The sequence below is a fragment of the Mus pahari genome, chromosome 23, assembly GCF_900095145.1.
Source record: "Mus pahari chromosome 23, PAHARI_EIJ_v1.1, whole genome shotgun sequence".
Classification (NCBI taxonomy): Eukaryota; Metazoa; Chordata; class Mammalia; order Rodentia; family Muridae; genus Mus; species Mus pahari.
In genome coordinates this window covers 7,011,311-7,035,614 of record NC_034612.1, presented here as the reverse complement: position 1 = coordinate 7,035,614, position 24,304 = coordinate 7,011,311, and the positions used below count along the sequence as shown (strand labels likewise).

The window sequence follows — 24,304 nt, the reverse complement described above, 5'->3', positions numbered from 1 at the left end:
AAAAAAAAAAAAAAGTTCAACTTTTTTTCCTGACAGATATTTCCTCACACACACTATGCTGAAGAACAACACTCTTGAACACACAAACACCCTTGGTGATTTCTAGGGAACACGGCATGATTTCAATACATCCTGGCCCCATCACTCTCTCTCGCCTTGCTCTCGGGTCATTACTCAACCACGGTCTATCTGTCTCCTCATCTAAAGGACAGAGAGGCGTGTCACGGGGAGATGTGTAAGGTATTAGTATGCTGTGAGTGCAGACAAATGACTTACTCTAAAAGACATGAAAAATATTTGGAGGGCCAGCATAAAGGATCATGATCTGCTGTCCCAAAGACACTATAACTGACAGAACAGATCAGGCTCTGGCAAAGGTGGGTAGCGGCGTGCCTGACCCTGAGCAGGGAGGGGCCCCTTCCCTCTCTTTGGTTTGGACAGTGCTCGGGCCTATTCCGTGTGGGCAGCGACTTGGTGAATGCAATCGAGATGAGGAGGAAAGTGAAAAAGCAGCTGCTTTTAGTAGAGTTTTCTAGAAGGTGTCTTTTTCAAAGCTGTGATAGCATGGTGGAATATCGTGGACGTTCAGACAGGGGATCTGGAACAAAATGTGGGGGACGACTCCACATCAGAATGTCATCACGGCCCGTGAAGTATCAAAGGACGCCATTGAGTCGGGAGCTTGGATTTCTTCCCTTCTGTGTCTTGGTAGCCAGCCAGAGAGCGGTAAAGGAGATCCTTGTCCTCATCTGAGCACGCTGCCTCCAGGGAACGGTTCAAAAGAGACCTCAAGTGAAACCTTAGACGGAGCTAGCCCAGCGAGCTGATAACTTCGCACAAAGCAGATCCAAAGCCAGCTGCCTCCTTTGAACAATTTAAGGTCACTCTTCTCGGCTAGCGAGCTCTCTAACCTTCTCAAAGGCAATCTGATTGGTGCACATTGTGAAAACAGGTTTTTTGTTTGTTTGTTTGTTTTTGTTGTTTTTGAAACAGACTTTCTCTATGCAACCCTGGCAGTTCTGGTGTCAAACTCAGAGAGATCCAGCTGCCTCTGCTGAGGTTTAAGGTACACCACCAGGCCTGGCTGGAAACCCACAGTTGAGATGAAACCAGGCCAGGAGGCCACGTGGTACAGGCTTGGGGGCTCAGCTCCATGGTGGCCTGAGGCAGGAGGATTGCACATTCAAGGTCAGCCCGGGATAGAGAACAAATCCACCTGAGGCCATTCTGGACACACTAGTGAGACTGTTTTCAAATGAAGAAGATGTCCATGTGGCTCAGCGGCTGAGCACTCCCCTCCCATACCCCCCCCCCCCCCCCNNCCCCCCCCCCCCAGCATCCTGCAGGCCCTTGGTTCAATCCCTGCCTCTGTACAAACAAGAACAGCGACACCAAGTGCCCTCCGCTCACCCTCCCTTGTGTATATTAAGCCTACACTGTATCTTCTCTGCGTACATACCAGTAAGGAGTCCCCACGAAGGAGTTGGCGGGAGAAGCCATGGAGGCGGATCCGAAGTCAGCCAGCTTCACCTGACCCGGCTCTGTGAGGAGGATGTTCCCTGCTTTAATGTCCCTACAGGAGGTAAAGAAGAGGATCTGAGGGTTAACTTCTTAATTCTTACGATGCAAGAAGCCAGAACATGCAATTTGCAAGATAAAACGTTTATTAAACAAAGCGAACACACAAGCATACTTTTCTCAGTGGAGACTGTGTGTTGTAAGGGAGCCCACATTCTTGGGTGGTCACTGGAAGGACTTCCAGGAGGAGCTGTCTTCAGAGGGAGGGGGAGAGCGAGGGAGGGAAAGAGGCAGCCATGCCAGTCAAGGAGCGCAAGGAGACTGCAACCCTTACAAAGCGTGTTCTTCAGTGCTTTCTTTCTCCAGCCACCACCAACATTCCTCGTGCTGGGAGACCTGGAGCCACCGGTAACTGCCCTTTCTCCCCCATTTCCAAATCTGACATGCCTGACACTGCCGCCCTGACCAGGGTTCCTCGGCTGGACACATACCTGTTCTGTCTCGCCCGTGCCCCTTTCTGCCTTTAACTGTAACTGCCACTCTAAGGCATGGGAGGGTACGGGTTACAGAAAAGGTGTTATTTAAGAAATAACACTGTACAGAGAAGAGAAGACCCTGAAAGATCAAAACAGACAAGGATTAAGGGTTAGGAGTTTGCCGTCAGCATTCCTAGGACGGGTCGCAGCTGGTTTTGTCACTAAAGAGGCATGCTGCAGTAAGGTGTTAGGGGAAAGCGATTTGATAACTGAGGATGAAGGATGATGCGGATGCTCCTTTGTGCTTCTTAAGATGGGAATGATGTATATTGAGGACTGGGAACCATGAGCTGCAAGCTGACGATGGGCTGAGACACAGCTGGGAAAATGGAGAGAAAGCGACGGGTTTTAAGGGTTCCCGAAATTTCCCCTGGGATGACAGCTTCCGCCTCGAGATGACACTGGGCAGAAGGACTGAAAACAAGCATGCTGTTTATTCTCTTACAAAGAAGGGCTTGGAGATGTAACGTCACACAAAGCAGTAAGAGGATGAGATGAACAGTATTCAGGTTTTGTTGGAAGACAAGTCCTGTATAGTCTAGGCTGGTCTTGAACTCCTTGTGTAGCACAGGCTGGCCTTGAATTTCTACTCTTCTGCCTCTACTTCCCAAGTGCTGAGATTACAATATATGCACATGCTACTATGCCTGGCTATGATACTCTTAAAAAAAAAACAAAAAACCAGATTTTTTTTTTTTTTTTTTTTTGAGACAGGTTCTCTCTATGTTGTCCCAGCTGTCTTGGAAAGCATTCTCTGGACCGGACTGGCCTTGAACTCCCAGAGTTTATCCTGCCTCTGTCTCCCAAGTGCTGGGATTAAAGGTGTGTGCCACCATGCCTAGCTTTCATTTTTGAATTCAACGAATGTTAAAAGGAAAAAAAAAAACCTTAAAAAACCTTTTTGTCTTTTCCATTTCTTTCAAACACAGTGTGCTGATGAAGAAATGCAGACAAAAAAGTAAACTGTAGCTTTGGGTGAGACCCAGCAGAGGTCCAAGTGAGTCAGAACCCAGCAATGACAATGAATCCAAGGAAACACACCTCAAAAATTTGCTAAGTCCATTGGTAAAACGGTAAATGAACTTAACCAATATTTACCAGTTGTGACTGGTTCTCTGTCTATTTAACTTATTTTTTTATGGTGCCAGGGATGCATGGTAGCCTGTGCTATGAAATGTATCCCCACAGAGGTCAGAAGAGGGCGTCAGACCTCCTGGAATGGGAGTTACAGGCAGTTGTGAGTGTGAGCCACCGTTGAGTGCTGAGGACCTTTCAAGTGTGGACTGACACAGACTTCAGGCGTGGGAAGCCCCGGGGGTGAGGCACCTGTTCTCCACGACAGAAAAGGGGTAGCTCATTGTGATGCTATTCTGTGCACAGGGCTGTGTCAGCCGGCCTCTGTTCTCCCCATTTCCTTGCACTGTCAGGAGGCCAGCTACCCACACAGGAAGCAAAGCATGGCGGTTCATGCCACAAATGCCGGCCCTTCGGAGACTGAGGCAGAACCAATGGAGCTTAAGATCCACCTGGGCCACATTATGAGTTCAGGGCCAGCCTGGGCTACATTGTAAGACCCTATCCCAAAAGAGAAAAAAAAAAAATCTAAAACTAAACATGGCCACCATCACCTACAAGCAACAAATAAACAGCCTCCCGAAACATGACAGGGTGCTGTCTTCGCAGGGCTATGGGAGAGGCTGGGAGGTATCCGTTTGCCTCCTGTGATCCCTGAGCACCCCCCCCCCAACACTGGACCCCATGCTGATTCCTGTAGTCCCATAGTCCCCGGGCTATGGAGCTGGGAAAGGGAGCTGGTGTTTAGACTTACCTGTGAATCAGGGAGTGAAAGTGGAGGTAGGCCAGCCCCTGCAAGGCACCATGGGTGATAGCAGCAATCTCCACTTCCTGAAGTGGTTTCTTATGAACTGAGGGAGGAGGGAAGAGGGTCAGGATAGATGGCCCAGCCTTCCACAGCACGGAGTGACAGAGACTTTACCAGCTGGAGAGCACATTCACCTAGACGCACGGAAGCTGTACTGTGCACAGCATTAGCAGTGGAGGAGGAAACCAAGGGCACAAAGATGAAGCCCACACAATACACTCCATAGGCCTGCGGCAGTAATTGACTGGTCAGTGGCGAGTCAAAGCAATGCCGGTTCTGACCCAGCTGGCCTTGGTTTAATCAGTCCCTCCTGACTGCGTTCGAGGCCATGTTGCTCGCCTCTGCCACAAAGTCACCACAGTTACCCCTTGACCTAAAAGGGTATGAGGCAACTTCTATTGAGAGGTCATGGGTAGTTTCAGACGGTTTTTAAATAGAATTTTTAAACACAGCTGCTGGTCACACATAGCAGCAGTGGTAGGAGAGCTCAGGTCTGTCGTGACTCAGCACATGGGTAGATACTAACACCAGTTGACAGCACCTCTCCTCTCACATACGTGCCCACTGTGATACTGGAAAGGCACAGGCAGCGACATTTATACATGGCTTTGATGGTTTTTGGCTAGGGCTACCATACCATATTAAGCAGCCATTTCAGCAACGCCCGCCCCGGACGGCCATGCCCTCAACAATAGGAAACTGCTGAAATCACCCAGCTATACTGCAGAGATTATATGGTGTATATCCAGAGTCTATATGGTGTACCTAGTGACCCTTAACTGCCTTTCAACCAGAGGCTCAAACTGCACTATGTCGATTTGTCTGGGAATAGATAACATTCATTTTTGTTTTTAAGGTTTTATTTCAGTGTCCGTGAGTGTGCGTGTAGCCTGCGTGTGCATGCGTACGTGTGTGCACATTGGGTACAGGTGCCTGTGGAGGCCAGAAGAGGATGCCAGGTCCGCAGAGCTGGAGTTACAGGCATCCTCCTGGGAGCCCGACTGGGTCCTCGAGAGAGCAGAGTGTTCATGCCGCGGAGCTGTCTCTACAGCCCCACGGAGAACGGGGGTTAAACAGAAGAGGCGGTGATGCCCTGCTTACCTTCTAACAAGTCAGAGGCTGAGCCTAGGCAGTACTCCATCACCAACTGGAACAGATTGAAAGATCGGAATAATACAAGTTAATAAGAAATTCCTCAAGCTAGCCACACCAAACCGACCAAATAGCTACAAAACCAACTAAATAGCCAATCAATCAATCAAGCAACCAATCACAATCCAACCAACCAACCAACCAACCAACCATATGCCTACCCAAGTACCCAACTGACCAACTGACTAACCAATCCGCCAAGCACATACCAACCAACTGAGGCACTGAAAGCATGAGGAGGGAAGATACTTGGCCTGCCCTAAGCCTGCCTTGTCTGGTCGCCTGATAACAAACTGATTTTCATAATCTTCCACACTTCAGTTCTTGTCACCTTCGCCTTGGTGCCTTGGCCTCAGCCCATGAGGGTTGATGTGGACATGGTCCCTGTAGGTGGTGCTCAGACTGGGACTGCTGGGTCTGACCGGATACCTCCTGCCCATATTGCCTTGCTTCATAATAGGTTTTAAGTGCGTAGACTTTATTACTCATTGTTTGTAACCTAGAACATGTCAGGGAGTTACACAAACAAGAAGGACTGGCGTTGAACTCTAGAGTTGGCACCCGATTTATTTGGGGGTTCAATCCTCAACACCAAATGTGAACAGAAAACTCCCAGTTGCCAGGTGGTGGTGGCACACACCTTTAACCCTGGTACTGGGGAGACAGAGATAGGGGTATCTGTGAGTTCGAGGCCAGCCTGGTCTTCAGAGTGGGTTCCAGGACAGCTAGGGCTACACAGTGAGACCCTGTCTCGAAATCTCTCCCCGCCTCCAAAAAGGAAAGTCCCCAGTCAGCAGTGTGGACTGTCTAACGTTTGAGATAAGCACAGCCTGGTATTACAGGGAGGACTGCAGCATTCACGGCAGCCCAGAGAAGGATCAAAAGCTATACTGGGAATGCGCTTCCCCGTGAATGTATTGGTTGTACACCACAGTGAAGTCACAGTTGTGTGGCGAGCTACCGTGTTCTAACACAACTTGTAACACCGGACAGGGGTGAGTGGTACTGTGTTCCTATTCTTTCAAAAGCACGTTGTGGAGAGTGCTTTGCTTAGTCCCTCACACCGAGCCCTTTGCCGCCCAGCTATGCACTGAGTAGGTCTCCGCTCCCCTCACATCTCCTACACGGCTAGGTTACTCTTGGTGCTATTTGTCTCCCCGGTTCTTGTGGCTCAGTGCGTAGGAGAGCTTTCTAACTAGCAGTCACACTGCTTGTGGATGGAAACCAGGTAACCAAGCTGGCTAGACCTCCGTGTAACTGAAGAGCAGCAGGGCCAGGAGGAGGAGCTACTGGGCCTGGGGGAGGAGCTCCTGGACCTGGGGGAGGAGCTCCTGGGCCTGGGGGAGGAGCTCCCGGGCCTGGGGGAGGAGCTCCTGGGCCTGGAGGAGGAGCTCCTGGGCCTGGAGGAGGAGCTCCCGGGCCTAGGGGAGGAGCTTCCGAAGCTCGGGTCAGACTCTGGTTACTTGGAACGTGCAGCATTTATCCTGTCCAACCCAGGTCTTCCCAGACTCCTCCAAGGCTGCTGGGGTTGCCCAGAAGAACCGATTCCCGGGTAAGATGCTGCTTTGATGGACATCTGTTCAGGCGGGAAGCAGAGGCTCTACGCAGCTGAAAAGCTGCTTGGAGGCGGGAGAGATGGCTCAGTGGGTAAAGCTCTTGCTCTGCAAGCATGCGCATCCGAGCTCAGGCTCTAGGCAACAGTGGGGTACACGGATGTGAGCCTGTAATCTCAGTGCAGGGGACGTGCACATGGGGATCTCCTTGGGGCTCGCTGGGTAGCCAGTCCAATCAGTTAGGCAAGTTCCAGATTCAGCGAGAGGCACTGTGTCAACACATATATCAGGTAGAGATCCACTGGGGGAGACACCTGACTTTTAACTTGCTGCATGCATGCGTGCGCGCGCACACACACACATACACACACACACACACACACCAAGGAAAGCACGTGTATACCTGCACTCACACAGAAACACACACATACAAACACACACACACAGAAATACACATACAATGAGAAATATATGTGTACATATACACACATGGAGAAATGCATGTGTACACACTGAAATGTGCACATGCAAGCACGCACGCGCACATACACACACACACACACACACAAAATGAACTGTTGGAGCAGGAGTGCTTACACATAATGTCTGGAAACTGAATGTCCATTTCCTGTTGGCGATGGTGTCCCGAGCAACCCATCATAGACAGGTGTATGGGACTTTAAACTAAAATGCCCAATGTGATCAACACTGTCCTATTCTAAATGGTATGTGACATGCTAGTGTCAAGCAGTGACAGTCACCTAAAAAAAAACAAACCTAAAATGTGTGGAAGAGCTCCCTACTGTAGGTTCATGGTGGTCATATCATTTTGTAAAAATTGTATAGTTAAATGGAATGGTGTGGATGGGGCGGGGCTGGAAGCAACAAAGATAAACGTTCTAGACGAGGCCTGGGGGGACAGCTCAACAGTTAAGGGCACTGTTCTGCCCCCAGCACTGTGTGCCAGCTCATGACCGTCTCTACCTCCAGCTCATGACCGTCTCTACCTCCAGCTCCAGGGGATTTGAAGGTCTCTTCTGGCCTCTGTGGGCACTGTAAACCTGTGTGGCCTGTAGGCAGGCAAAACACTCATACATACAAAATAAAAATAAATAAGTCTTTAAAAAAAAACATTCTGAGAGGAGAGCTGGCTTGGGGGCTCAGTGGCTCAGGCTGTTGGGGACGCGAATCCAATTCCTGGGATACAATTTGTGGAAGGAAGGAAAGAACTTCCACAAGTTCTCTGGCTTCCACGTGTGTGCCGAGGCAAAAATGCACACACAAAATAAATATAATAATAACGTGTAAAAGTTCTGGGAGACTGAAGGGTTTAATGTTTGGTTTTACATGTCAACGCTGACTCTATACCAGATCTTCGCTCAATGCTCTCTCCCGATAGCTAGACGGGCACTGAGCCTATGGAATCCATACCGTATGACAAACTGGCCAGCAGAGACAACTGTTAAGTAATCGATTACAAAGGTCAAATGGGACAGACAGGGGTCATAGCTTTATGGTTCAAATAAGTAATTATAAAAAAAGTCCTAGAGAAAGGAGACTAAAGTCTGACTCACCCATGCAGTGTGCTCCTTTAAATAACAGCCTTTGTACTCAATGGTGTTAGGGTGTTTTAGCTGATGTAGAAACTTAACTTCCTTAAGGATATCTTGCCATTTCTACGGAAACAAGAGAAACATGTTTAATTTTCAAACTGCAAACAGTATTTATCAAGCAAGTGTGTGCACATATGCACATAGATACACAGATTAGATAGATAGATGCATACGTCTCTTTTTCTGGGTCAGATGGACACGAGGCGGATGTTTAATAAATGAACCAGCTGATTATCCTGCGCTACAGTTTCAAGTCCAAATCTCTAATCAAACGCATCAAAAGAAAAGCACGACTCACGTCCACGTTCTACCCTGCAAAGTCATTTGCTCGGATGCAACGTCAGAAAGCTTTACTGGAGGTCCCACAAGCAACGAAACGTGGCCAGCAGTTTTCTGTGCTCCCCGTTATGTAACTCCCCCACCCCGCCTGTCGTTGTTGATTCGAGACAGGATTTCTGTCCTTGAACTCAGAGACCCAGAGACCCGTCTGCCTCTGCCCGCCAAGTGCAGGGATTAAGAGTGATCTGTCACCACTGCCACCCGGCCTGTTTCTTTTCCAGGTTTGCTTTCTTTGACACTTTGGGCCACCTTACTTTTTCTCTCTGCTTGCTGGACCTCCACGCCAGCTCAAATGACATTTTTTCCCCCTTCTCCTGTCTGGGACCCCTTCTTATCAGGCAGCCCCTGAGGGTCACAGCTCGCCTGTCTTAGGATGGTTTTCTTTTAAACTCTTATAAAAAATTGTCTTTGAGTTTAAAAGAAAGAGAAAAAAGCTGCGCGAAATGCTTAGATAACTTCTATGGATTACATTTTTGGAAAGCTTTGTTCTGTGTGTCTTCATACCATAATTATCTAAGAAGGTATCTAGCTTGTTTGTCATCTCAGACATTGACCATGTCACTGTGGTGAGAACAGTGGACTCTTCTTTTCCAGTGACTTCTGAAACACACACGGCAACACGGGGAACTAGCTGCCTCTCCTGCACCGGACGCCAGGACTGAGGACGCCTCGTTCTAACTTGCCACTTCTGCTTAGGCCTGGTGCTAACTCACCTCATGGGTCTGCTTCCCACTGTAGGACATTTTCTTAACAGCGACCACCTCGTTGGTGTGTGCATTTGTCGCCTAGGATAAAGACAGGAGGAAGAAGAAGTTATGATGTGCAGTAATCTTATGCCCTGAGCCTTGCTGTTGTCTGTCCTGGCAGCTTGAAGTTTAAAGACACCCCCACTGGCAGGCTAGAGAGCCAGCCACTCTACCCAGCCTTCATGGGAGTGGCTTCTCTGTATTCCTTGCTGTATAAAATATGTGAGAGTTATGCTCCAAAAGGGGGCCAGGCTTCAAGAAAACACACAGTTAAATGAAAGAAAAGCAAACTTGCTGAAGTTCAGTTGCACCTGGTTAGATGCCCAACAGCAGAGAACCGGCTAAGCATACGAGATCAACTGGACATGAAACCACCAGACACGGAGGTGGAGAGAGGGTGCAGTGCTTAAGAAAGAGCTCTGGCTGAGACCTGGGGTCAGCTCCTAGCACCCCCATGAGGTTCCTAAGCAGCCTTAACTCCACCTTCAGGAGATCTAGCGCCCTCTTTTGGCCTCTGTGGGCATTACAAACACATGACACAATATCTGCATGGACACTTATATAGACAAACAACAACAACAACAACAACAACAACAGCAAATCTTTTGAAAAAGAACCAGGCAATCCATAGATAAATGTACTCTTCCCCCCCTTTTTTTCCTGTACTATTTACTAAGTAGCCAAGATACAGGATCACCCCAGATTCTTGATGCTAAAATGCAGGGAAACCAAATGCACATTAAAATAATTTTTATGCTCACTAGGGTGACAGGACCTATTATATAAAAGAGTATTTACTGGCTGACTGTTCTCAATTCTGAAGGCCTTCAGAAAGGCATATATACACAAAAATTACTGACTTAGAAGGAACAGAGAAACTTCCATTAAAAACAAAGTTCCCTTGGTCTGGGAGTCAGTAATTGAGAGTGCTTGCTTAGCATGAGTGAGGCCCTGGGCTCCAGCCTAGAACCAAAAACCAAAAAAACAAAACAAAACAAAACAAAACAACCATGCACAGTGCATGCTCTGTCACGGGAGCCATGTTCTAACCTGAAACAACCACGACGACGACGAAAAGAAATCATATTCTTCATAGAAATCCATTTTTTTTCTAGAAAGAAAGCTGGCTAGAGATACAGCTTGGTGGGAGAGCACTTGCCTTGCCCCGCGTGTGTGAAACCTGGGCTCCGTTATCACAAGATCAGGGAGCAGGAGAGAGGAGAGAGAGTCAAATGGAATTCGACAGTGCCATTATGTAATCTCACGTGAAGGACAGGTATAGTCCGGGCTGTTTGGTGCTGCTCCCTTACGTCTACGGAGTCCGTACTTACAACCTCTCTGCTGGCTTTTCCACATTGTTTTTCCTATAGGCACATGCAGGTGCTGTGTATGTGTAGGTATGTGCCTGTGTATGTGCTTGTGTGTGCAGAGGTGAATGGAGGGCATTGATTCTCCTGCTCCATCTCTCTCTACCTCATCCCCTTGAGACAGGGTCACTCGCTGAACCTAGAGCTAGGCTGGTGGCCAGCGAGCCCCAGTCATCCTCCCGCCTCTGCACCTGATAGTGCTGGGGTCACAGGTGTGTGAAGTTTGTGTGGTCACATCCCACTTTATCATCATCATCATCATCATCATCATCATCATCATCATCATCATGGTAAATGATAAGCACCATGCAAAAGGAGACTCTGCACAATCTCTTCTTACAATGCCCCGTGCTGTATTCTGCATGATTATGGTTATCCTGGTAATTTTGAATTAGGCTCTATATTTCCAATAGAATAAATGCTCTTGGGAGCTCTAGACAGGATCACAGACAACAGACATACCTTCTGAGAACTTGATGTCTACCCATTACTGTATCTTAGCCAGATTCCTGCTTGCTTACAAAGATACTTTTATTGACTTACTTTTACATTTATTTTTAAGATTTTATTTTTATCTAAATTAAGTATATAAGTGTGTCTGGGTGTGAGTTTGCACACACGAATGCAGTGCCTGTGGAGGTCATTGGATACTTTAGAGCTGGAGTTACAGGTGGTTGTGAGCCATCTGACTGTGGGTGCTGGCAAGTGAACCCAGGTCCTTCCTCTGCAGCATGTGCTTTTAACCCCTGAGCCACTTCTCCAGCCCCCAAGAGAAGTATGAAACCAAGGACAAGCTTTTATTTTGTTGATGATTCTGCCACAATGCTGACCTAGGCGGCGGCCTGTGCGGCCAGTGAGAGAGCATCAGAAGACTTCAGGCTCCATGGTGGCCCCTCCCGCTTCCTCTCTTCACAGATAACTTCCCAGCACCCCGTTCATGGGTGCTGCCACTGGCCATGCACGAAGGCAAACGGTTCTGAAGGGACACACACTCTCAGCCGATTTGTTCCGCCACGGCGGTGATGGCTTTTGAGCCACGTTCCATTCATTTCCTGGCATCTCCCCATGTAAAGCCACTGACCACAGAGTCACAGGAGCTGCACTAGAGAAGCCTGGGTTGCAGGGCCCTGGCCTTCTATCTCAGTACTACTCAGGCCAGTAGTGACTCTGCTTAGCGTCTCAGAACAGAGGAGATGAGGCTGCTCAGGGTGGTACGGCTGTAGAATGGACTATGGTCTGTAAGACTGGCTAGATTTATAATTTGTGAGTAAATAATAAATGATAAAACTCTGATTTATGAAAAATTCTAATCAGCCATGCCAAGAACTGTGTTTCCATCATTCATTCATCTAACTAGCAAATACTTAATACTTTTTATACTTATTCATGTATTTGTTGTTGGTGGTGGTGTCTTCGTGTGAGTGTGGCAGTCAGAGGACAACTTGCAGGAGCCGGTTTGACCCTCCTACCGTGTGGGCTCTGGCAGTCTGAATTTAGGTTGTTGGGTTTGTGCACACGGAGTGTGTGGAGGTTGAACTCAGGTTGTCAGGTTTGGTGGCCGTCACCTTTGTCCACTGAGCCATCTTATGAGGTCCAGGACAAAGGCTTCACACTTTGTTAAATATTGTGCTAAATGGTAGGGACAGAATTTTGAGTAAATATGTCCGGTACGCATCTCTCCTCAAATTGGATAAAGAGATAGGTTGAAGCAGGGATGGGTGTGTAGCCAGCCACTTGCCTAGAGTGCACACACCCTGTTCCACATTCAGCACTGAAAACAAACAAACAACAACAACAACAAAACACCCCAAAACAAACCCAACCAGTCAACCAACGAACGAACCAACCAACGAACCAACCAACCAGCCAGCCAGCCAATGAACCAATGAACCAGTGAACAACCAACCAACAAACCAACCAGCCAGCTAGCCAGCCAACAAACAAACCAACCAACCAACCAACCAACCAACCAACCAACCAACCAACTAACCAGCCAGCCAGCCAATGAACCAACAAACCAGTGAACCAACCAACCAACCAACCAACCAACGAACCAACCAACCAGCCAGCCAGCCAATGAACCAACGATGAACCAACCAACCAACCAACGAACCAACCAACGAGCCAACCAGCCAACCAGCCAATGAACCAACAAACAAGTGAACCAACCAACCAACCAACCAAAACACCCAAAGGCAGAAAACCAGAGACACAGACAAGTGTGAAACTGCAACTGTTCCAGGTGCTCTAAAGCAGGGGTGGTAGGTGCCTCTGTCTACCAGGATCACAGTGGAGGACATGACTTAGGAGGGGATGCCTTTCTGGAAGGGATGAGGTTTAAACTTAATGCCCAAAGATGACGAGGGGTCAGCAGAGGAGGGCGGTGGGGAACATTCCAACACAAAGGCTTGCATACAGTCCTGTGACAGTGACAGAGGAACTGAGAGAGGGCAGGATAGAGCTTAGATGCACCTCACTGGTGGCTACAGCAAGACTTTAGCTGAGATGAAGGACAGAAGAGAAGCTGCACACATGCACTAAAGATATGTGTGTGTGTGTGTGTGTGTGTGTGTGTGTGTGTTTATGTTTTTTTCTAGCTCATTGATGCAAGTACAGTAGACAGAGACCAAGGGGACAGTAAGGTCTTAGATACCGTGGCCCTAGTGTGAGTACGAAGAGGAAGGACCATTGACCAGAAGGCCAGTGTGACACATATGATGAATTAATGTCAACAGGCATGTGACCAATGGGAAACCCTTCCTTTAGGCCCAGCCTATGTGTCCACAGTAGACAAAGGGGTTACATTTTGTTTTTTTGTTTTGTTTTGTTTTGTTTTGTTGTTTTATTTTATTGAGACAGGGTTTTAGCCTCAGACTCTGCCGGCCTCCCGAGTGCTGGGATTAAAGGCGCGGGCCTAGAGGCTTGGCTCTTTTACTTTTAAAAGTTTCATATTAAAGCATTGGCTCCCTTTCCTTCTGTTTTTAGTGATTACACGTCTATACATGGACAATACAGAGTAATGTGTTTGTGAGCATCAAAGTGTTCTAGTTGAGTATTAGCAACAAGTGACATATTTAGTACCCTCTGTACACAGGGTATTGTGCTAGCATCTTCATGAGCCTTCTTCAACAGGGTGAATGTGAGTCATGCTGCCAGGAGTCAGCCCCTGGAGTTGTGCAACCACTGGGAAGGGCAAATGAGGAAGAGTGGTACCCAGACAGCAGAGGCTGAGGACCACGTAAGAGTGAATGCAGACAGGACTACAGAAGAAGGGGCCAACACTTCATACTCTACTCCTAACTTGCCCTTCAAGCCACATGAGTTACTCTGATGATGCAGACTCCTGCCATTCTACGTAGAAGAACGTGTCACAAGACCAGGTGAACGGGCTGTGCCCCATGTCAGACATTTCCGGGATTTGGAGTTAGGAATAGCCTTGTACCATTTATCAGAAAGTAGTGACTTCCTGTGATTGTCAACAAATGTCTTTGTATCTCTTTACATAACTACTTATGTGTTCATCTATTCACACACCCACCCATCTACTCATCTATACATCCACTCATCCATCCATCCATCCACCCACCCACACATCATCCATCCATCCATCTATCCATCCACCCACCCATACATCCATCACCCACCCACCCACTCATCCATCCATCTACCCGCCCACCCACACATCCACCCACCCACCCACTCATCCATCCATCTACCCACACACCCACACATCCACCCACCCAGCCACCCACCCATCCAATCTCCTACTTTTATCTCTTTCCTACCATTGGCAGTCAGTGCATTAGTTCCTAGAAACACAGTGATGGATGAGATGGACATACCCCTGCTTATCATGGTACATATTACTTAGGGGAAGGGACATGATAACTAGCCACTCTTACACATAACTGTGTCACTGCCACTGAGCTAGAGTGGGACTACACACAAACACAGGGTGTTAAGAGGTAAAGAGTTGAATGGTAAACACTGTTTTATGAAAGTAACACTTGAGCTGAAACCCACACAACCAACAAGCACTACAAGGGTTTGGAGGGGTCGGAGGAATGGAGAGTGGAGGCTGAAGGAGCCGACGTTTCCAGGAAACACACGGGACTCTACTTCAAATGTATCACCCTGCCTTACCACCCCGGGAACAGAGCCTAGCATTCCAGAACGGACTTCTGCAATGGCCTCATCTCTATATGGACTGTAAGCGTGTACTACGGCAGACAGCAGAACTCCCCCTTTCAGAACCTCCTCTAGGTGGGTGACTGCTTACAAAGTATACGGCCCCGAAGCTCCCGTGTCCAATTTCATGCAGATCGATAAAAAGCTCTTCGGGGTCATCCTTGAAGAACAGGTCGGCAATCTCTGGGTCCTTCAGAACCCCTTTACGCATGGTGGCCGGTGTGACAAGCACGATGCTTTGTGACGGCTCAGTCCTTTTGTCTCTCTCATTGACTACAACTTTTCTTATAAACCTTCAGTTCCTGTAGGAAAAAAAAAACAATGAGATTTGCCGTTCAGTTCTTTCTAGCACACTGTTTTGATGATGATATTTAAAACACAAACACAAACCGATATTTAAAAGCGTTTATCTAGGTCAACAGGATGGCTTGGCAGCTTGCTACCAAGGCTGGTGACCTGAGTTTCCATCCACAGAACTCACAACGCAGGGGATAGCCAACCCCTAAGCCCTCTGACCCCCCCCCCCACATGGACACTGCATAAACCCACCTGCCCCAAACAGATAAAAGTAATAACCTAAAGAAAACTTTCCTCTTACAACTCCACACAGTGAAAGGACAAGAAACCCAAAATTGAGAATTGGCACGGGACTTAAGTAAACCCTCCTTTACGAAAATGCAGACACACAAATGACTATGAAAATATATTTTGAAGCTTGCCGTCTTCATCAGAAACGAAAATCAAAACCCGCAGCCAGACCATTTCATGTTCTCTAGGACAGGTATGAAAGCAGACAGGCACTGGGCGATGGGGGAAGGAGGGAGACTCTCTGAACCTGCAGATAGGAACGCAGAGTGGTGCAGACAGCTTGAGAAGGAGAGTTCATTAACAGACAGACAGACAGACAGACAGACAGACCCATCACCATCAGCAAAAAAAAACACCCACTAAAACCCAGAACCTGGAGTTAGCATTGCCTCAGGAATTCGCACCATGAGACTAGAGGGGATGGGTCAGTGGTTAGCACATGTTGCGCTTCCAAAGGACCAGAGTTCTCTTCCTAGAGCCCTGCCACAGGGCTCACAACCACTCCAGCTTTGGGGGATCCTATCTGGCTTTTTCAAGCATGCATGCATGCACACACACACACACACACACACACACACACGCCCGCGCACACACACACACGCACACACACACACACACGTGCACGCGCGCACACACACACACACACGCGTGCACACGCACACACACACACACACACACACGGGAAAAATAAGGAATAACACTGTCAGGTACATACCCCAAAGAAAGGGAAAGACATTCACATCACAAGCTCACACAGCTTTCCAAGTGACATTACCCCTAATTGCCAGACTGCAGGTATAACCTCTACACTGGGTAACTGGTGAGTGAAGAAAATGTGGTCTACGCACACAATGGAATACAACAGCTATAGAGGAGAAATGAAGGGCCGGGTGTGATGGGGTGTGCCCGCAGTCCCAGCATGTGCTGTGTGGAAGCTGGTGGACTGTGAGCTCAGCCAACCTTGGTCATACAGCGAGTTTGAGGGCAGGGTGGGCTTCATGAAACTGTCTCAAAAAGACAAAAATGAAGAAAGTAACAATCTCCACTCTAGTGTGGGTGGATCTTGTAACGGTCGATGCTCCAGTGTGAGTGGATCTTGCAAGCATTGTGTTAAGTGAACAGAGCCAGCAAGAGAGATGATTTCATGTATGGAGGATTCCCAGGAGGGTGAGGCCAGGGACTAGTCAGGGAGGCAGCTCCCCCATCAGGATGCTGGAAACTCTAACATGGACTGAGGGGATGCATGCCCGTGTAATCCTGAAGGGCAGAGCCCGTGGTTCCTGACGTGGACTGAGGGGATGCATGCCCGTGTAATCCTGAAGGGCAGAGCCCGTGGTTCCTGACGTGGACTGAGGGGATGCATGCCCGTGTAATCCTGAAGGGCAGAGCCAGTGGTTCCTGACGTGGACTGANGGATGCATGACCATGTAATCCTGAAGGGCAGAGCCCGTGGTTCCTGACGTGGACTGACAGGATGTATGCCCGTGTAATCCTGAAGGGCAGAGCCCGTGGTTCCTGACGTGGACTGAAGGATGCATGCCCATGTAATCCTGAAGGGCAGAGCCAGTGGTTCCTGACGTGGACTGACGGATGCATGCCTGTGTAATCCTGAAGGGCAGAGCCCGTGGTTCCTGACGTGGACTGACGGATGCATGCCCGTGTAATCCTGAAGGGCAGAGCCTGTGTAATGCTGAAGGGCAGAGCCCGTGGTTCCTGAGATGGGATGGAAAGGTCTGTGCTCTGGACTGGCTGGCATGTGATGTTTTGCAGCCAGGAGCTCACGTGACCAGGATGCCCTTTGACTTGTCTGTGTGTTGACCTATCAGTTGGCACATGAATTCATTCTGTGTTGAGTCAATACTTTCCCTTAACTATTGAAAACATTTTGGGATGTTATTTTTCCTCTTATTTTATTTTCATTCTAAGTAGCCTTTGCTGCATACACAGCACTTACTTCTGCTTGAACTAATTATAAGTATAGACCGTGTTTCTTCCTTGACCTCCTGACAAACCAGGTGACATATTTAGCAATTAGTCAATAAATCTATTTTTCTTCAATATATGATATTCTAGAATGTTAAAAGGTCACCAGCTGAAGAAGCAAAGATGGCAGTGTTGGTAGATATATTTCCTCATGTGACGTGATGGCGGTGGGTGTTGACTTTACGAATTCAGTTTCCTTGAGTTATTAGCATAGGTAGGTGACCACAACCTAGCCATCCAGCCGCTGGCTAGCTTCATTCCTTCATGTAGTAAGTCTGTACTGCATGCTGAGGACTGTCACAGCACTGTATTGGGCCTGGTGTTAGGGTCAGAACCTGTGTCCCTCTCTATCTTTACACAGGACTTTCAGTCAAATGGAACAACAGACACCCAAAAGACAAGGGTTCAGGCTGTTGTTACAAACGGTAGGGAAATGTCTCTCAATGTAAGTGTATAGAAGACTGGTCTGGCCTGTTTTTTTGTTTTAACTTATAAGTCAAAAGCCCCGCCTTCCTAGGGAAAATAAATGTAGTTCACTTAAAATGGATGTGTGGGAGAGTTGGGGGCAGAAATAGTGATGCTTAAGCCAACAGAAAGCCTTTAGAACAACACTAAGACATCTGGTCTCTCTGCTGTGCAGAACAGGGCGCCACCAAAGGCTCGGTACAGGAAGAGGGCGTCTGCCTTGCCCTCGCTGCGCCCGTTGCCCTGGGCAACTGTCCCGCTGTTCTTCGGATGCTGACCATCAAGTACGAAGCTGACAAGTCAATACAGTTGGGGAAAGTGTCTCGAACGCAGGCGCCTGGCAGTAAGGTAGCTGAGGGCACGGAGGGCAGCAGAAGGTGGGTCTCCTTCCTTGTTCTGCAAACAGAAGGAGTCCCGGAGTAAACCAGGGAGGCCTTTCTGGAGACCACACATGTCGGGGGTAGAGGAGATTCCCTTTTAGAAAAATGAGGATCTAGTGACTGAAATTCAACTGGTGAAGTGCATTTTGAATTTCTGAATACAGTGGCTTCCATTAGGAATTAAGCTAAGTTACTAACGATCATTTTTGAGAAAACGGAGATTATTCTGTCATATTATAGACCAAAATGGTTATTTAAAGAGATAGATGTTTAAATGTTGAGAGAGAGAGAGAGAGAGAGAGAGAGAGAGAGAGAGAGAGAGAGAGAGATTTAAAAAAAAAAACCCAAATCTCCCAGAATAAATGACGAGCGAACATTTAATTACTAAGCACCACGGCAGAGCAGACGCCGTACGCTGAATCAATAAGCTTGACTACCCATAATTAATAAGTTCAAAAATAGAACGAGGAGATTTCTGGTTCCAGCCAAGATGGAGAAATGGGCACTTGATTTATTTATTTCCTGTCATCTGAAACAATCGAAGCATCAGATGCAATGCCCATAGGATGGCACTTGAAGACAGTGGCCGGCAGGCAAAGGGCAAAGATCCCCTGGCCCACGAGAAGCAGAGGCAAGCCCCAGGAGCCCCCGGGATCCACCCAGGATAGGTGCAGGGCAGTGCAGACGTGAGTGGACCCTGTGATAGCGAGTGAGAACCATAAGAGTCTGAGGTGACCCTGGTGGCTAAGAGTTCACCTGGCACAGCTGGAATAGAAGGGAACAGTTCAGAGGGGGTGGGGACCCACGGTGCCCCACCCCTCAAGTCTGTACTGTATACTGGCAGTGAGAAAGCCATGTTAGCCCAGGACAGGGCCACCCAAAAGGACTCACTCTGTAGCCCACGCTGGCCTTGAACTTGAGACAGTGCAAGGTCAGTAAACACGTGACTGAAGCTCGCTCGGGGTTAAACTCAGAGGGAGTAAGGGGCACATAGAGCAGAGACAGACAAGCCGTAAGAGACGCAAACTCGGCCTGCATCGGGAAAGGAAATACAATGTCTGGGATAAAAACATGGTGCATGGGATGGGATGTGGAAAAAAAAATTAGTGAGTGTGTTTGAATGAATATATGAAACTCACATAGAAAGTAGAAAAAGATGAACGGAAGGAAGGGAGGAAGGAAGGAAGCAATCAAGCAGACACAGCTGAGAATCACTCAGCCAGGGAAACCTCCAAGCAGCCAGGCATCTGTAAAGGAGAGAAAGGATGCGTTAAGACAGGTCCAGAGAGGTGGCTCAGCGGTTAAGAGCGTTGGGTGCTCTTCAGAGGATCTGGGTTCGATCCCTAGCACCTACATGTCTGTTCACAACTAATTCCAGTTCCAGGGGATCTTCTGGACCCTGTAGGCACCAGGCACGCGCAGAGGGCATGCACATACACGCAGGCAAAACACTCATACACATAAAATAAATACGTAACAGAAAAAGTAAAATAAAAAATTAGATATTTCTTTGAAGAAATAACGTGGGGAGCATTTGCAAATCTGGTGAGGATTAGAAACTCTGGGATTTGCGGGTGTCTATAAAAAGTCAGGAACAAGACACATGAAGGAAATTACAGCAAGCATATTACAAAAAAAGTGTCCAAAATGTGTGCTAGAGAAATGACTTGGGTTAAAAGCACTAGTTGTACTTCCAGAGGACCAAGGTTCAATTCCTAGCATTCACAACCATGAGTAACTCCGGTTTTAGGATATCCAACAACCTCTTTTGGCCTCTATGGGAACCCCAGGCACTGGGCACTCACACAGTATACAGACATACTTGCTGGGCAACCCCCCCCATTTTCATATAGAAATAAATATTAAAAACAAATTGATAAAGTCATAAAAGTAGAGTGATGGCTAATCTCAACTGTCAATGTGATAGGCTCCAGGTCTCCTGGGAGATGGGGAAGGAGGGCAGGCTTGAGGCATTCTGGAGGGATTATCTTGTCTAGATTAACGGAGGTGTGGGGACCGCCCACTGTGGGCAGAACCATTCCCTAGGCTGGGATCCCGGGCTAGAAGTGAGCTAAGCATGAGCATCTATCCATCCCTGCTCTTGACTTCCCTGCCCCCTACACCCTGTAGCCTTGAACTGTGAGCCGGAATGCCCTGTCTCTCCCTGGAGTTGCCTTTTGTCAGGACATTTTTATCACAGCAACAGAGAGGATGGAGACAAACAGTCCAGGGATAATGGAGACATTCTTTGTAAAGGAAGCAGGAGAAGGGAGACAGCAGACTCAGCAGACCTCCTAGCCATAAATATTATAATGGAGAAGACAATTGAACACTTTTCTTAAAGTGCCAAAAGAAAAAAAGCCAAACTCAAAGTTCTATAGCCAATGAAAATACCTTTGAAGAGTGAAGGCAGAACAAAGGCGTCAGGACTTAGGTGAAGCTGAAGGAATGCAGGGCCTCTTTGTTCACACTGTAGGGGGTGCTGAGGGGAGTCCTTCAGACCGGAAGGGAGCCATCACACTAGAGAGGTACGGGGCGGCGTGTGCAAAGGATCAACGGGAATGCAAGTGGGAGCTGGGTGGTGAGCTGCGAGGTTCCCACTGTGTAAATGTCTTTAACGGACAGTCGATCATTTACACCAACCTCACAATGCAGTGTGAGCTGTGGAGAGTGTGGCAGCTCAAAGCCTGGAGGAAGAGAGCCTGGAGCATACTGTTATAAAGAGGCCACGCCGGGCTGAAAGGCTATGCCAACAGCATCATTTCAGCACGGGCCACATGTATGCACAAATCATACATAAACACTAAACATGCATGCACACGTGTATATACATGCTTCAAATAGGGAGACAGAGATGAGCTGTGAGTCAAGGGACACAGAAGGACGTGTCCCTCTGTAAACAAAGTCCACTGTTACCATGAGCAGATTTCAAAGCAGGTTACTACTGACAGTGAAGGACGGGCATTGATGATACTGATAATGCTATGGCGTGGACCCATTAGAGAACATCATGATACCAAGTGTTTATGTTCCTCTGAACAGGGCCTTAAAACATGTGGTTAAACACTAACTCAATGGGGGTGCATAGGTTAAGATGCCCTGTTTACACGTTTGAAACTGTCAAAGAATAAATATATTCTATTGAAATCATTTTTAAAAAGACAACTATGGGGCTGGAGAGATGGCTCCGTGGTTAAGAGCCTGCTGCTCTAGCAGAGGACCTCTGTTCAGTTTCCAGCACACACATGACAAGTTACACCCATTTGTAATGCCAGTTCCGGGGGACCTGATGCCCTCTCTTGACCTCTGTGGGTGCCAGGCACACACACAGCACCCAGGTACACACACAGGCAAAACACCCATACACATTAAAAAAAAAAAATCTTAAAAAGATAATCCCTGGGTTGAAGAGCAAATGGAGATATAAATATAAGAACCCACTTTGAGTGGACTGAAAATGCAAGCATGGAGGGGTGGAGCGGGGGCAAGGGGCGGGGCCTGTAACCTCAGTGCCTCAGCTTCTGAAATGGGGGCGGGGGCTGGGTGCAGGGTCATTGTGAGTGTGACACCAGCCTGGGCTACAGAGCGAGACTCTGTCTCAAAAGAGAAGCAATCAAATTAATGTAAAGGGAAAAGCAAAGGTGGGCACAATGCATCCAAACCATATTATGCTGCTGACCTTACAGGGAATATAAGGCATAGAAAGTGAGGAGAGTTCAAGTCGGTCACCTCAGCTCGCATTGTCTGTTTATTTCTTTAAAAAGTCACTTTTTTTTTTTTTTTTTGTGAATGGGCAGAGGAAATAATGAAGGTTAAAGAGAAACATCATTGAAATAAAAATGATAGAAAAATGAAAAAAAACAACAACATGAAGCGAAGTTCTTTTAGAAAAAGAACTAAATTTATTAATCTCACGTCAAACTGATTTGTTAATTAAAAAAAAAAAAAAGACAGAAGAAACAAATGACTAATCAGGAAGGAGAGAGGAGACATCGCCTGCCATTGGGGTAACTAAAAACAACGTTGTACAAAGAAAGGACTTGGAAGAAATGGTCAGCTACAGATCATCACTGGTCATGAAAAAAAAGATCTGAAATAAAATAACTGAAGTTTGGGCTGGTGCGGTGGCTCAGTGTATAAAGGTGCTGCCTCCTGACCTGAGGTTAACCCCTCCAAGCCACAGGGTGGAAGAAGAGAAAATAACTCCTGCAGTCAGTCTTTGGCCTCCACACGTGCACGGTGGCATGCTGGTGCAGAGACACACGTGGAATACATAAATATGACAGCATATTTTAAATATTGAAATATAAGATTTTCCCCACAAATAAACATCCGGGCTTCAATAGCAACTCCAGCCCATATACGAGTCCCAGAAAAGAGGAAAAGCGTTATCATTCAAAAGAGAAGTGAAGGCTGCACTGCCCTCAGGTCAGAAACAAACGTGCGGTCCACAGAAGGTAGACTCTACATTAGACTTCATCCAAATCGGACAAGTCTGTGGTTCTAGAGACTTGTTACGGCATGAAGGAACAACACCACATAAAAACCTGCGCAAAAACACATCTCACTTGTAAACAAAATTATAAAGACCTGTCAAAACCCACTAGCAATTCAATTTTGATTTTTTATTTTGTTTTATGTGTGGGAGTGCTCTGCCCATATGTATGCCTGTGTACCATGTTCATGCCTGGTGCCTGAAGAGGCCAAAAGAGGGCATTGGCTCCCCAGGAGCTAGAGTTACATGTGGCTGCTGGGAACTGAACCCAAGTCTTCTGCAAGAGCGGCCAGTGCTCTTTTTATTATTATTATTAATTATTATTATTATTATTATTAAAGATTGATTTTATTTGTATGAGTACACTGTAGCTGTCTTCAGACACACCAGAAGAGGGCATCGGATCCCATTACAGATGGTTGTGAGCCACCATGTGGTTGCAGGGAATTGAACTCAGGTCCTCTGGAAGAGCCGTCAGTGCTCTTAACGGCTGAGCCATCTTTCCAGCCCTGTGGCCAGGGTTAACTTTTGAATTATCTCTCCAGCACCAACAATTCATTAAAAAAAAAAAAAAAAGTGTGTGAAAGATTTGAGTGAGCGCCTCTTAACCAAGGGAGATGTCTAAGGGGCCCATGAGAGATGCTTAGCAGTAACTCCTCAGACACACAACCCTAACCGTGAGATACTGTCTCACACACTGAAAGGGCTAACCGTGAGATATTCTCTCACACACACTGAACCGGCTACCACAGAAAACTTCGTCAGACCAGGCATGATGAGGCCCTAGAGACGATGAAGTGTGTGTGTGTGTTTACGTGTATGTGTATATGTGTTCATACGGGTGGGCATGTGCTTGGCCACGTACACATATGTAGAAGCAGGTGGTAAAGCAGAGGTCTTTTCTTCCACTGCTTCTCCATCTTACTTTTTGAGACACGGTCTCATACTGAATCCAGACCTCATCACCTCAGCGAGGCTGGCTGGTTAGTGAGCCCCAGGGTGTCTCCACAGTGCTGGGATGACAGGTCCGTGCCACCACCCCTGGCTTTTTTATGTGGGTTCTGGGGGGGGGGGAGAATCAAAGTGAGGACTTCATGTTTGTAATGCAAGCAATATGCCAACGGAGCCATCTCCTTAGGCCTAAAACCCCAACACTTTCAATAATATAACATTTTAAAAACATTTATTTCATTTTGTAAATTGAGTATGTGTACATGCGCTAGGTATGGGTTTGTCCATGTGGGCGCAGTGCCAGTGGAGGCCAGAAGAGGGCGCAGAGCCTCCTGGAGCTGGAGTCACTGGTAGGTTGGGAGCTGTCCTATGTGGGTGCTGGGAACTGATCTCAGGTCTTATGCAAGATCAGCACGTGTTCTTAACTCCCAGCTGTCTCTCCATCCGTATATGCACTACCTTCTTATTCATGTGTTTATATACCTGTCATATTCTTACGCAGGTAGTAAAATCTCACCACAGAAAGCCCAGGAAACACAACTTACTCC

At 47.5% G+C, this 24,304-nt stretch overlaps 1 protein-coding gene across 3 annotated transcripts in view; it reads right to left on the bottom strand.

The window, feature by feature from the left end:
• Positions 1-24,304, bottom strand: part of Taok3 (TAO kinase 3) — a 147,030-nt gene that overhangs the window by 62,164 nt on the left and 60,562 nt on the right. For all 3 annotated transcript variants that reach the window (XM_029533599.1, XM_029533600.1, XM_021187253.2), the window contains 6 exons: positions 14,986-15,196; positions 9,307-9,378; positions 8,216-8,317; positions 5,038-5,083; positions 3,883-3,979; positions 1,460-1,573 (listed from right to left, as the gene is read on the bottom strand). In XM_029533599.1, coding sequence (XP_029389459.1) covers positions 1,460-1,573; positions 3,883-3,979; positions 5,038-5,083; positions 8,216-8,317; positions 9,307-9,378; positions 14,986-15,105 — 551 coding nt within the window. In that variant the 5' untranslated portion in view covers positions 15,106-15,196. The remainder of the gene's footprint in view (positions 1-1,459; positions 1,574-3,882; positions 3,980-5,037; positions 5,084-8,215; positions 8,318-9,306; positions 9,379-14,985; positions 15,197-24,304) is intronic.